General features: G+C 40.3%; 1 protein-coding gene and 1 pseudogene across 3 annotated transcripts in view; one reads left to right on the top strand and one right to left on the bottom strand.

Annotated features, from left to right (window-relative positions):
* Positions 1-14,476, top strand: part of COL11A1 (collagen type XI alpha 1 chain) — a 164,591-nt gene that overhangs the window by 53,827 nt on the left and 96,288 nt on the right. For all 3 annotated transcript variants that reach the window (XM_028502638.2, XM_028502637.2, XM_036015040.1), the window contains 12 exons: positions 584-667; positions 2,934-2,990; positions 6,278-6,331; positions 8,778-8,831; positions 8,950-9,003; positions 9,259-9,312; positions 10,521-10,574; positions 10,695-10,739; positions 12,254-12,307; positions 12,747-12,791; positions 13,047-13,100; positions 13,868-13,912. In XM_028502638.2, the coding sequence (XP_028358439.1) occupies positions 584-667; positions 2,934-2,990; positions 6,278-6,331; positions 8,778-8,831; positions 8,950-9,003; positions 9,259-9,312; positions 10,521-10,574; positions 10,695-10,739; positions 12,254-12,307; positions 12,747-12,791; positions 13,047-13,100; positions 13,868-13,912 (654 nt within the window). The remainder of the gene's footprint in view (positions 1-583; positions 668-2,933; positions 2,991-6,277; positions 6,332-8,777; positions 8,832-8,949; positions 9,004-9,258; positions 9,313-10,520; positions 10,575-10,694; positions 10,740-12,253; positions 12,308-12,746; positions 12,792-13,046; positions 13,101-13,867; positions 13,913-14,476) is intronic.
* Positions 5,462-5,605, bottom strand: LOC114489282 (annotated as a pseudogene).

Below are 14,476 nucleotides of genomic sequence, written 5' to 3'. Positions count from 1 at the left end.
AAACTTCAAGTCACAGTTATGTAGTGAGAAATTGTCTCATGCTGCATGTTGAGTTAGAATTAAAAAGGAATTTTAGAATTTTGTGGAGGTAGGATCTGGTTTTTCGTGTAATAAGGAAAGGGGAACAAGATAAATATCTCTCAGGAAGGTTTCCACTGTATATGGAAATAGATTCCAAACGTTTTGCTCAACCAGGCGGCAATGGGTCCGTAACCACCCCTGAACGCAGGGCATTTGGAATTTTTACAAATGAGTGAATAGCACTCCGTTTCTGCAGGAGTCGGTTAGAGATGATGGTGGGGGCGGACTGTAGAGTTTTCAGAAATCGTGGAAGGTACAGCTGAACAGGAGCCTCTCGCCTCTTCTGCAAATGGCAAACCATGGTCCAGGGAGTTTGCAGGGAGTTTGCAGGGAGTTTGCAGGTCAGAGAGGTGAAAGAGAGAAATCCAGGGATCGTGATTCATGACGGAGTTACCTGGACTTTCGTCAAATCCCACCATGGTAGGCAGGTGGCGTTTATCTAGTCATTAAGGCACCCAGTAGACAAAGGCGTCTCTTGATTTTTTGTGTTCCCTTTCCTCAGTTTCGCTACGGTGGTGACGGCTCCAAAGGACCGACCATCTCCGCCCAGGAAGCGCAGGCGCAGGCCATCCTCCAGCAGGCCCGGGTGAGAAGAGCATCCCCCGCCCCCAGCCTGATGCTGCGCGTGCGGGCGTGTGCCTCTGGGGGGCGCTGCCACGGTGAACAAAGTACCGCGGAACAGTGCATGGAATTTAGATGGGAAAATGCTAAGATTTTCTCTCTGTCCAGAAGGAGTCTTTTCTTTCATTGAATGTCAAACAACCGACCCTTGCACTATTGCCGTATACACTTCTGGCAGTTACACACAGTCCGCAACACACGTGTGGTCTCCATTGATTTGGAAGAGCGCTGATGGGTTTACGCCTCGCACACGCTATTTTCACACCCAGTTCTTCCTCCTGAGGCCTGAGTCAGTGGGGAATGAATAAAGTGAGAGGACAAAGGTGGGATAGCCGGTTTCCTCTTCAACTTTTGCGTTATTTAGGATATCCCAAATAATTCAGTAAATTAACTGACATTATTGTACAAGAAAGAAACCTTCAAAGGGGTATTCTAAGTTCTCGTCATTGTAATCTATAGTGTTTTTACAAAATTCATTCAATTTGTCATTCTTTGCCAGCTGCAAGTTTCCACTATCTGTCTACTTACCAAATATGTAATTATATTTGTGTTCTTTAATTTATTTAAGAAGTTTTTTTCAATTAAGTTTCCAGCCAGTAGTATTCTGTGTTAGTTTCAGGTGTACAGCAGAGTGGTTAGACAGTCACGTGCTTTATATAGGGCTCCCCCAATCTTCCCAGCACCCACCTGGCACCATACACAGTTAGTACAATAGTAGTGCCTATATTTTCAATACTGTACTTTTTTTTATTCTGCATTAGCCTTATTGTAATTAAATTATACATAAGAAAATCTAAAGAAGGGATCAGAAAGAGTTGAAAGTCATATAATACTTTTGCCCATGGTGTATTTTATTTCTTTAAAAGAAATTAAGGGCTTAAATTGGTATGAGTGTGGGTATCCACTTGCTAAGTGATGTAAATCGCTTATGTGGTAACTTTTTATTTATCATCACAAGCCTGTGAGTGCGTAAAATACCTGAAAATATTAAGCTTAAACTCGTTATCAATATTCGCTTACATTTTTAGTCCGCCCGTCAATCTAGACACTGGCCACCATTTGCTAACATCAGGTATAAAGACAAAACTTAAATATTTGTGTACTAGACTTGGCATAAACAAATATAAAAATATTTAAAATAACTTATTCATGATTCCTGCAGTTTATCTCATAAATCACATTACTTTGAACAAATTCAAGGTAATTATTTGAGCGTAAATCTTTCAGGAGGCCACTGAATTCCTCATTTGATTAGTCCTTTTAACTTACTTGGAAATAGGTAGCAAGCATTATAATTCCAATTTTTCAGATATTTAATCTCAAGGATTAAGAAGTGTATTGTCAAAAATCTCACGGTGAGTCAGTAGCGGAACTCTGGAGATCCTACTGTCTTCATCTCGTGCACTTTTCTAATACAATTTTACATATTTCTGTTACTGCATTATTTTTGATATCTGGACAATTGTAAGTATTCACCTGTGGAATCACTAATATTCAAAAATCGTGCACCACACTGATTTAACATCTGCCAGGTATTTATCCTTTGTGCTCGACTCATTTCAGCTTTTCAAGTATGCTAATTTCACAGCCCTAATTTTCAACATCAATAATGCATGTAATCAGTCTCCATGTCTATGATTTCACAGAATAAATCTATTTTTTCTATATTTCACAGAATAAATCTATTTGTCTATATTTCGTTAAATGTGAGCTTTGTCGATAGAAATGCATGGTTGTAATACTTTCTGATCAGTTTTGCACTTTGACATCTGACTTTAATTGTCATCGTTTTCCCTAAAATACAGCTGGAAAATTTTTATTTAAAGCAACTCGAGTTGTTCACCTCTAGAAGTATGTCCGACGGGTGTGGCACCTAGGTATTTAAGAGAGGTCTGTGTGCTATGCTGAAATTGCTTCAGGATAGAAAACCATGGCAGATCCTGGATTTCTTACTGCACGATCTATTTTAACTTTTTTACTGAATAAGTCTTGATAACTTGGTACAAGACTGCATATGTTACAACGATTTAAAAATGGCTGATGCTTGTGTAGGTCGTTTATCACTCCAGAAAGTTGCAGTTCCTCAGTAGTCAGGCACTCTCTCTGGCATGCAGCTGCTACACTTGTGTCTACCATCCGTTGCTGAAGGGCAGCTTGTGCGAGTGAACACTGGGGTCGCATGTGTGAGTTTGGCAGACCATTCCCTAAGTTGGATGCCTTTTATTTTCCAGATCGCGCTGCGAGGCCCGCCTGGCCCGATGGGTCTGACCGGAAGACCAGGTCCTGTGGTAGGTCACCCAATAAGAGGACGTGTGTTTAAATTCTTCCCGTAATAGTTCCTTGTGCACCTGTAGCCAACCATCGTTCAGGCCTCTGGCTGGGCGGACTGCACGCGCCCACCCCTGCTTGGCTTGTTCCCCCTTTCAATGGAGTCCTCAGTCGATTTTGATGAAAAGGTTTCAGTGAAACGTTTCCAAATTAAATAAAGACAATGAGAAATAAAATTGTATCACACAGCCAGCTATTAATTTTTCAAGTATAATTTATGTGCATAAAATATAGTTATTAAAATTCAATTTTACATTGAATTCTTGAGACTTCATTTTATGGTAAACAGAATGTTCAGGAAAATATATATGAGGGCGGTAGGAATTATTCCATCATTTCAGGTGCAAACGGGGTACCTGGCTCTAACTTCAGGCTGCCCCAGCATTCCTGAAAGTGCCCCACAGACTGCAGAAATTATTTGTCTTTCAGAGGCTCTTGGAAAATAAGTGTTTTATTTTTCCTTAGTAGCTTGCTAACAAACTCATATATTACAAATAGTTTCCTTAAGTATCTTCAAATCTTTTGAAACTCACCAAATACTCAGCAGGGTAGCAATTCATAAAGTGCAGATGTTTCTTCAAATCATATTTTTTTCTTGAAAAAAGAGAGCATTGTGGGATTCCAAAGTAAGTTCTCATCCATTTTAGAATTAATAGAATGAATAATCTCTATTATAAGTGTTTGTTTTTCAATATAAAAAGGTATGTCTAGTTTGCTTTCATATGATTTCATATGCTTTCAAAATACTTTTTTTATAGAAAAACAGGTATTTATAGAAAATAGTGCTCTGAACATTAAAATCTTATCTTTGGTTTACTAGTGGATACTTATAGGAAAATTATTTTATTCAAATTGGAATCAATATATAGTCTTCTGTTTAATTTTTTTACTTTTATTAGGATAAGAAATAGTTTTCTCCTTGTATTTTATTCCAGCTTGTTATATAGTTTTACATAAATGTACGGTTCTTTTGATTCAGTCTTGAAAATTTCATAACATTTTATGTATTTTGAAGGGCTACGCACTCAGCCCAACGAGGAACACATGTTCTAACAATATGTTCCACAGAATTTAAGTTGTGCACGATTCTATATGCATTATTACTGAGTGAATGCATTATCATTCATTTTTACTGCTCTGCCTTTCAAAATATAATAAGGAGCATGGAGGATTCCATGTCTCTTAACACAGGGAGAAATATTGCTGATATTCAATGGTTTGTTAGTGATAATGCACATCGACATGACAAGGGACAGCTGGCGGCCTGTTAGTGCCTCACGGATTCAGGGGCAGAAGCATTGCCCATATATTTTACTAAAAATAAGAGTTCTTGGACTCTAAACCTCAGACTCTGATGACACAGGTTCAGGGGTGGAAATGGCAAGCTATATTTGCAAAGAGCTCACCACTCTGATTCCTGTGGCCATGAATGTTTGGGAAATGCTGATATAGTTTACCATTAACCACCATGTACACGCTGTCAATGTTATCCCCAAGATTAATTAATTTCACTACTGACGTCTTTGTTATGGCAAAGTCTCAGGCTCCTTAACTGTTAAAGGTAAGTATTGAGAGAAAAAAATCATATTGTTTCTTTTCACCATTTTCTCTTCTATTGCCTTTTGCTCCAAAACATGAAACTATTACAGACTCTCACATATCTATTAATGCTGTAGTGCAAAAAAATGTTTATACATTAAGAATTAGAAAAGAAATAAAGTCTGCATCAATATTTTAAGAAAATATATACATTCTTCCAATGAAAAAATTTCTTTATTCAATTGTTTTTTTCCAATTGCTTTTATGGACAAATGGAGGTTTCCATGACAAAATATGCAGAAAATGTAGACAATGTTTTTTCCCGCTCTATTTTGTTACTCTTGATTATTTCATGATAATTTTTCGAATAAGTGTTTGGGCAAGTAATTATAATCTGTTGTAGTGCTTATATACAGAAGATACAATGCAGTAAATTAATTAAAAATAAATTGTCCTAGCATTCAATTCAGTGATTAATAATCAGACTTAGTGTAGAACCAGTTTTTCTCTTGAAGGAATTTAGCCACAAGAATGCTTAATTAGAAGTTTGAAAGTCATCATTCTTGTAATTCTCAAGGTTAAGATATTCATGTTTTGGACCTGCTGCCTTTCTCGGGAGTCATGTTCACGGTCATTTTACTCTGGAGCCACCAGGAGGCTCTAGCGAGCTAACATTTTCCCACAGCATAATTTCAATCTTCTTCTGCTTTGATTCAGTGCATTGTCATTGATTACAAATTTGACTTAAACAAATTCTACATGTCCTAAACACACAGAGTATATTTCTACGGCATGAAATAGCTCTTATCCCCACGTTTCAATGTTCTGAATCTCTCTGGGGGCATGTTCATGGCCTAGTATTTCTTGTACCTTTTGTTTTCTATTTATTTTATGTCGTCACACCACCGATTGAAGCAAAACAACACTACATACTGCGGCTTCACCCAAAAGCAGCAAGCAGACTACGCTTGCTTTGCCCTTCCTCACGGCTCAGAGGGTCGTTACCAAAAGGCCCGAGGAGCGCTTTTAAAAGGAACACCTAGTATTCATATTTGAAACTCACAGGACCTTTGTAAAATGATTTCCTGTTTTTTCCAGTCAACATGCCAGGTTTTTGTTGCACCTTTTGCATTATGTAAATGTTCAGGAGAGGCATCTGTCATAAGGACTTACTCACATAGGAAAAACACAGACCCATCTGGGGAAGAAAAAATGCTTTGACATTATCTCAGGACGATTATGATGATAGCCGCAGCATCTGTTCGTGCCGTGGAATGCAGCGCCTGATACATTTCCGAGCGTGGAAGCAGGAGCGTGTCACCAGGTCCTCGTGGTCTCATGCACTCCGTCTAGAACTGACTGGTTCAGTGAGACCGTGTTGCCCTGGGTGCCCCGGCGAGTGCGATGATAAATAATGCCCGTGGGCCGTGGCCAGTGCGTGAGAGTACGCACGCACAGGGAAGAACGTTTCGGTGTGATTTCATGGAACTGGCTTCCGTGGACTGAGGCTGAAAACGGAGTCTTTTACGTGCAGCTCACACATGGGAATACAAAGTCTAAGGGGAGAGGCATTTCAAAGAAAGTACTGGGAAGTTTTATTGTGTTACCGAAATCGTATTCATCGGATGAAATGTATTTTAAATAATGTGCAGGATCGAAGTGGTTAGGGCATTGCTAAATGAAATGTGTCTTCACTCTGTCTCCACAGGGGGTGCCTGGCTTATCGGGGGCCAAAGGGGAGAGTGGTGACCCGGGTCCTCAGGTAAAAAATAATCCATGTCGCTCATTGTAGTTTTGACTTTTTCTTTCAAGTCGGGTAATTGAAGCGTCTGCCACTTGTTTTATGAGCAAGGAAATTACTCACACTGTCTTTAAGCTCACATCAACAGCCTTTCTCTGAGAAATCCTTTGTGGCTGGTTGGCTGCCAACGACTTGATTAATTTAAACAATATTAAAAGGAGGTAAACTAGGAAGAGAAAAGGCTTAATAGTATTAGCCCTTCAGACTATTAAATTGGTTTGGGATTGTTCAAAGCAGAGCAGAACCCTTGCATTTTTACTTATACCGGCCCTGCCTCCAGCCCGAGATGGCTTCTGTAGGAACTATGTCTAGTGGATTTTCTCAGAAGGGATATTTAACATCCTTCAAAGAAGTTCACTTCAATCCCTGTGTAGAGCTGAGGAATTCAGAGAGGTTAAGACTGTCTGGGCTGAAATGTTTTCGAGATCTTAGATTTTACTTACATGGGGCCAAATTAAAACAGTATTGCTCTTTTTTCTTTGATGACAATAAATAAATAGAGCCATTCAATATAGGCACATGATGAAATGTACTTATCCTAGAAAACACAAACAAACTGTGTTGTACTTTTATCAATGCATTCATTTAAAAGAAAACCTTCTTAATGTCCTCAATAAATATAAATTCAGACTGGGGTACAGGAGCTCTCTCAATTAGCCAGCCACTAATTTGTTTTCTTCTTTTTAAAGTAATTTTATTTACAGAATAGTATAAGGAAAAATTGAATGTTAACACCTAGCCATATTCTTTGCATTCACCACCGCCATCATCAAGATCTGTAACCCCCAGATTCCTGGGTGCCCCCACTTTGTGGTCATATCCTCTCCCCAGCCTGCCCCCTGACCGTCCCCCGACCTGCTCTTCATCATCTCAGTTTTATCTTTTCAAGATGCCCCGTCAACCACTCATCTGTTATGTGACCCTCTGACTGTGGCTTCCTTCTCAGGGAGTGGTGCATTTGGGATCCCGCACCACTGATGGGTGCATCATTGTCTGTTCCTTCCTGTTGCTGAGTGGTCCTTCCCCTGTGGATGCACCGCCCTTTATTTACGTTGCCATGAGCAGAAATCCAAAGAGAGCTGAGACGGGCTTTTGGGGGACGCGGAAGGTGACTTGGTGAATGTCGCCCTACAGGGGTGGCAGGGAGACGTGCATGAAATTATCGACGTGACGCAGCGTGGGGACCGAAGGAATTTAATCTTCTGCTCAGTGTAGGAGCTTTTGGATCATACTCACCTCTTTCGATAACAGATGAACCGAAAACATACTGCAGTTGTGTTCATGGATTTTGTGGTTTTTCTTGACTCCAGGGATGCCCCATCAAATGGCCATTTTCACTAAAAACTGACAAGATTTGCCCTGCCATTGTCCCTCGCCTTCGGCTTGCCTTGTCACTACAATAATTTTTAACGCTATATTCTTTAGCTTTGAAGCGTTAGCCTTAATTTCATAATTTCTATAATGAATATTTTACAGGGATCCTAAAATTATTTGTAAACGTGTGTTACATTTTCCACCACATTCACTACATGCACGCTGTTTAAATTAACTTTAAAAAGATATAGTTAATTAAATATCGTTAAATATAAAGGCCTATATCATATTTATACTGGAACTGCCTTTGACCTATTATTAGCTCTGTAATTAAAAAAAAGTGTATCAATCTCCTTGGAAGACTTTATACGTAGACACAACATTTCGTTGTAGTGACTCAGAGGAGAGGCATAGTGAGAGCCTTTAACCTTGACCCTGACCGGGCACAGTGCCAGTCGGGAATTTGCATCGGGGCCTGCCGGGTCGTCCTGCAGCCTTTCAGAGATGATTAAAAAAGCCTGATTAAGGAGTGGCAGCCGTACAATGGAGAAGAAGATCCAGCCGAAAGCTGCCACAGTTAGTAGTCCAATGGGAGATTCCGCTGTGAGAAAAGGCAATTACAAATCAGCATGATCAATGAAATATTATAAAAGAATAGAAAGGGAGAAACTTCAAAAAAGAAGGTAAAGGGGAGGGAAGAGAGGTTGGAAAAAGAAGAGGGTTCAGATGGGTGGGTTCAGGGTGTTTCAGTCAAAGGAAATAAAAAACCTCCAGATGTTGAGAAAAAATGAGTAATGGAGGATTTTTTTTAAAGTTTAAAATATTACTGTGCTCCTTTTGTTTAAACGAAGGTATGTGTCTAAGTGTACTTAATAATATAATGTGCCTCTCTTTTTGCAAGAAGTCATTTAGAAAAATTGATTCTCTTCTTTTCTGCTTTATCTGGACTTTTACATGGGGGATTATTTTCTTATGTTAAAATGATTAAGGTAAAGTTAAGTGGATGTAAATTCCTAAAACCATCTCACTCAAGTGATTGAGTTCATTGATCAAGCATTTTATTAAGTGGATTAATTATGATGATTTGATGCAGGGTCCGCGTGGTGTGCAAGGTCCACCTGGTCTGACGGGAAAAGCTGGAAAGAGGGTATGGTCGGCTTTCCCTGTGTATTTTGCGGGCGTCTGAAAACGTCAGTTATTTTGTTTTGTTTTACTCTGTGCTGGTAGGAGTCCCTTTTGCTGAGTCATGTTCTTGGCATCCTCAGGGCCGACCAGGGGCTGATGGAGGAAGAGGAATGCCAGGAGAACCCGGGGCAAAGGTCAGGAGCTCGTGTGTTTATATATTCACATCCCAATGCCAGTTCACCCCTCACCCCTCGGATTTTGTATTTTAAAATAAAATTTCTTCATATGAAAGAATATGTCACGTTCAAATTACACTACAGGATGAGACTGGAAATGTGATGATGATAATGATGGTGATGATGGTGATGATGATGATGATGATGGTGATGATGGTGATGATGATGATGATGATGATGATGGTGATGATGGTGATGATGATGATTTTACAGGGGGATAGAGGATTCGATGGACTTCCAGGTCTGCCGGGTGACAAAGGTCACAGGGTAAGATATACCATTCTGTTACTTTTTGTACAGAGATAATGCAAGAATATTAGGGAATATTTTAGAATGGATGTACTCTAGGAAATTAGAAGAAAAGTAAATATTGGTAAATCCATTTAGTAAATTATTACACCTGCTAGATAGCTAAAGGAAGATAAGTACAATTATACGTGCAATACCAACATAAATTCTTGAATTGTTTTTAGACTTTAAAACACTCATTTCATGCAAACATAAGCTGAGGTGGAATTTTTATAACCATGTATATGGAAAACATAAATTATTAGAAGAACAACTATAGAGATTCCACTTTACCTCTAGTTTTTTATAATTGCCTCAATTTTTCTCTTACATTTGCCTTACATTTTTTATTTGTAGATATATACTAAAAAAACACCTGTAAACAGTCTGCCATTAGTTTAACAACGTACTGCACTCTCTTTTATTATTCTAAATGAGCCGGTCCTGGCAGACAGACACACCACAAGCTGTTTCTTTGCTATAATGTGACCTTGTACGCCAGTGCTGCAGCCTGTCATTGGCTGAGACTAAATACATCACCCTCGTGGACAGCAATCCAGAAGATATTTTTAGTGGGAAATTAAGCAGAGGTGGTCTCTCAAAAAAAGAGATCAGTTTTGGATCTTTACGTTTTTCTTCTCCAGAAGTTAAAAGTGAAAGTAGGATAACCTGTAGATAAACTGGAGAATTAAAACAAAAAAAAAAGGAAATAGAACCCTACAGGTATCTAACGCACGCACACCCCATGTTGAGAGAGACATGTTTGCTTCTAAAGAAATTCAAAATTCCTTTAGTCTTCTGGAGTTGTGCCGATTCAATATGAATTATGTTAAAAGCAGAAAAAAAAATTACATTAAAATCATCAAAGTGTATCCATGTTTGAAACAATCTTCAGCAAAATAGTATTTTAATGGTTTACCTTATAATAATTTGATCTCTGCAAATTACTCAGGGTGTTTTATTTAAACTTCTTTTGTGTTGAAAATCAAGGGAACATTTCCCAAGCATACTAATGTAATTCCAGTTTGTGTAAAATTATGATTTTTCTATGAAGGGCTCTGGAGGGCAAATGAAGCCTAAGTTTCCCCATTGAATGTCCTGTTCTATTTGGTAGGAGAGCTAGAAAACAGTCTTCTAAACCTCCTACCTTACTCCATATTCTAATCATATTGGTATTTATCTACCAGGGTGAACGAGGTCCCCAGGGCCCTCCTGGTCCTCCTGGAGAAGACGGAATGAGGGTACATTAAATTTCATTTTTTAAAAAAAGAAATATGCAAAATTAAACATAAGAGAATGAAACTGTGTTGAAATAATGCATTGTCTAACCACGTTACCCTTCCACTCATTTTGAATGACAGGGCGAAGACGGAGAGATTGGACCAAGGGGTCTTCCAGGTGAAGCTGTAAGCAACTTTTTTTCTTTTTAAATAATACCTGTTTTGGAGGAATAGTGAGTGATGTTACGCATGTAAAGTCAGTAATAAGCTCAGATGCCTGGGCCAGTCTTACCTAAGCTAACCAGGTAATGATCATGCAAGAAAAAAGAATTAAAAGGGGTAAGGATACATTGAGCTTTTCTGTTGTGGAGAATTTGAAAGAAAAGAAATGTAAAAATACACCGTCTTGTCAGCCAGAAAACCTGATCTAGTTTTTGTTGGTGTTTCTCTGTTTCGTTGCAATTGTTTCTATCAGCAGTAGCTTTAGAATCTGTTTACATATTTAAGATAAATGAAGGTTATTACCAGAAAAAAACAAAACAAAACAAAAAAACAGAACAATGAGGTGCTCAGCATGCCACTTAGAAAAATAAAATGTGAAAGATGATATTTTTTCCACTGCATTTTACCAGTGAGAAAACTGTGCTGGAAGTTGCACCCCAAGCTAGTTAATCAGCGCACCAGGCTGGAGCAGCCACCTCGCTTCAGGAGGTGTGTGTCTGCAGAAACTCAGGAAAATAATATGACTCTTTTTTTTTTTTTTTTTGCAAGAAGCCACTTAGAGAAAAAAAATGATTCTCTTGTCTTCTGCTCCATCTGGACCTTTCCATAAGAAATACTTTACCTCCTTATACAGCCTGTCTACTCGAAGGCATGTGAATAGGTTCAAGTGACTATGAGAAAGAGTAGATTATTGTATTGACTTCTTAAAGAAGGGGGGAAGCAAAGCAGATGGAGGAGGGAGAACAGAAGTGGAAAAAATTGTTTATGATTAAACAGAAGTAATGTTTAGAACATCTTTTTAGGAAAATGGTTTCTGTAATCTGCAACCGTAGTTACCCAGGGCCTCTGCCCCTGAGGGAATAGTCTCTCAACATGGAATGAACCCGAATGTGAAAGAGGTGAACCCTGGCCGGGTCGCTCAGTTGGTTGGAGCGTCACCCCGAGCACCGAAGGGTTGTGGGTTCGATACCAGTCAGGGCAGCGGCCCATTAGTGTCTCCCTCTCTCTCTCTCTACTTCAACTCAATCTAAAACAAACAAATAAGTAAATGAAGCAAAATCATTTAAAACACATGAGACTCAACACCCTTCTATCTGTGTAACCGAATAATGAAACTTAGCAAGATTCTGTGCGGCCCTTCCAATCAGAGATGACACCAAAGTGACATATTTCAAATAGTAAACTACTTCTTATTTTAAGAAGTTCCCAAGTGATTCATGGGTAAACCTACAGAATCAAAGACCCACAGTGTCTGTAGAAAAGACTCACTGTCACACGTTGTGGCCTCTGGATCGGTCTAAACGCTGGCTGTTTGTGGGACATAAACTGGTCTTTTAAACACCACTTTCAGTGTGTGAAGATGTGGGGTACAGGTATTTCTCCTCAACATTGCATTTGATTTCTCTGGAGGAAGAAGCGTGTTTTGAGGGCATTTCTTATGAGGGTATGTGGGGTTTTGTTTGTTTCTTTCTTTCTAGGGCCCTCGAGGTTTGCTGGGACCGAGGGGCAGCCCGGGACCCGTGGGGCAGCCGGTAAGTGTTGCTGCTGCCATGCACAGGGTGTGCAGGGGACGCTTGCTCGCTTGAGAGCCCAGAGGCCTTGAAAGCTTTCAGTAGAAGGCCGGGAATTTCCTGCCTCGAAATATTCTCGGGCCTCATGATCTGCGTATCAGTTCAGCGGCTCCCCTCCTTTTAGTTGGTCTGTTTTAATGTTGACGATCTGCTTTGATCTATTTTAATGCTTCGTGTCCAATTCCTAGTGCCCAGTGGAAAGTGCCTCCGGGTTGTCTCCAGTGGGAGGGGAGACAGGAGAGAGTACAGATCTTTCCTTTTGCCTCGTGTTCATCCAATTCTAAAATGATGTTTAGTCACCCTAGGCTAATGGCTATCATGCTGTGAGAAGGTTAGACTTTTTGATGTTCTGTTGCAGCGTGTAAGTGTGTAAGCATGCGTATGTTTCTCTTCCTCGAAGGGCATCGCAGGAATTGACGGCCCCCAAGGACCAAAGGGGAACATGGTATGTAGAGAAGCATCCATGAAATAGCTCACTTCTGCGAACCTTGTACGAATGAACGACTGTTGCTAGATCTGAAATAAAGATTTCCTACAACATTTGCTAAGTCCATTAGCTTCTGCAGGCATTAATATTTTGCAAGACTTTCCAGATTCTCTACAGGGAAAATTAATGTGGGGACTGCCTTTCAACTGAGAAGAAAAAAACCCATTATGTGAAATAGGTGTGTCAAGGATTCTGCATCTTTTCCTCTGGCAGGGCCCCCAAGGGGAGCCAGGACCGCCGGGTCAACAGGGGAACCCAGGGCCGCAGGTGAGTGGGAGCCCCTGGCACAGCTCTTTTGGCGTCATGGGGTGAGGAGGCGTCATCTTACGGGAAAGCGGGCAGCCTCAAACTTTTGTATATAGAGCTAAACATGGCTGCAGTGTGAAAGTAGGAAGATAATTCTTTCCCCACCCTTTTAAAAACAAAATAAGGACAAAAAGGTGTGAGCAGAGAGGAGGAGGGTTGGAGGACTGGGCGAAAGAGGTGAAGGGATGGGGAAGTACCGATTGACAGCTACAGTAGAGTCACAGGGATGTGATAACTGTCAGTAATGTTGTGATAACTGTGTGCGGTGCCAGGTGGGCACGGTAAATATCGGGGGGGACCACTTTGTAAAGCGTATGATCGTTGAACCACCAAGCTGTACACCTGGAACGAATACAAACGAATGTTGAATGTAAACTGTAATTGAAAAACAAAAACAGAAACAGAAACAAACCTTGAGCAAATGTGCAGAAGCCTCTTCAAGAGAAAAGGGAGTCACTCAGGGCTCATGGAATGCCAGGGCTCATGTTCAGCGCCCCCTGCAGGAGGGAGCTGAACAGCATCACAGTCGAGTCCCCTTGCTGAAAGAGAAGCTGGGCGAGACTGCTCAGCACATTCCAGAACTTTCTGGGGATTGCCGGGGATGTATATAGATCCTTCTAACTCATTTACTCATTTCATGTGAGAGAGAAAGCTAATAATTTACTATTCTAAAAAGTGTATTCTTGGGATATGATTCCTGATGGATGAAATACATTCCCTTATTACAGGGTCTTCCTGGTCCACAAGGTCCCATTGGTCCTCCTGGTGAAAAGGTGAGCCACTCTGCTGTTCTAATGTTGTCTGGGGAGCAGCGTGGGCTGCCACCCTTAGGGGGTGCTGTGGGTCAGGCATCCTGATGGCTCAGCCCGGAAGGAATCCATCTGGGGTTTCACCACGGGAGCACAATGTGAGGAGAAGTCACACATACATCCCCAAACTGAAAGTGATGAGATTTCTCAGAGTTTCCATTTGGAAAGCTTCCAAATGTGACATTGTTGGATATATTAATTTCAGGAAGGTACTGGTGTGAACCAGTGTTTTTTTCTTCAGTTTTGTTCTCCTTTTCTTCCTCGTTATTGAAAACACGTAATTAGGTTGGCTTGTGACAAAGGGTCTGTGGCAAGATCTGATTAAGGGGAAATTGTGAAGTTATCATTGCCACCATTTCTTACATATAAATGACAAATGAGGTTCTTGTTAATAACCCGATGTCTGGATCAAAACAAGAATAAATCTTTAATTAAAGTGATGTCTTTGTTCTTCTGCTCTTCCCTGCCAGATTTCCTAGGTGTCATTGGCTGTCCCCATAGTTACAATTACAGCACAGTGTCAGCCGG

This window comes from Phyllostomus discolor, chromosome 14, assembly GCF_004126475.2.
Source record: "Phyllostomus discolor isolate MPI-MPIP mPhyDis1 chromosome 14, mPhyDis1.pri.v3, whole genome shotgun sequence".
Classification (NCBI taxonomy): domain Eukaryota; kingdom Metazoa; phylum Chordata; class Mammalia; order Chiroptera; family Phyllostomidae; genus Phyllostomus; species Phyllostomus discolor.
The sequence above is the reverse complement of the archived record's forward strand: the minus strand, read 5'-3'. Positions and strand labels throughout refer to the sequence as shown.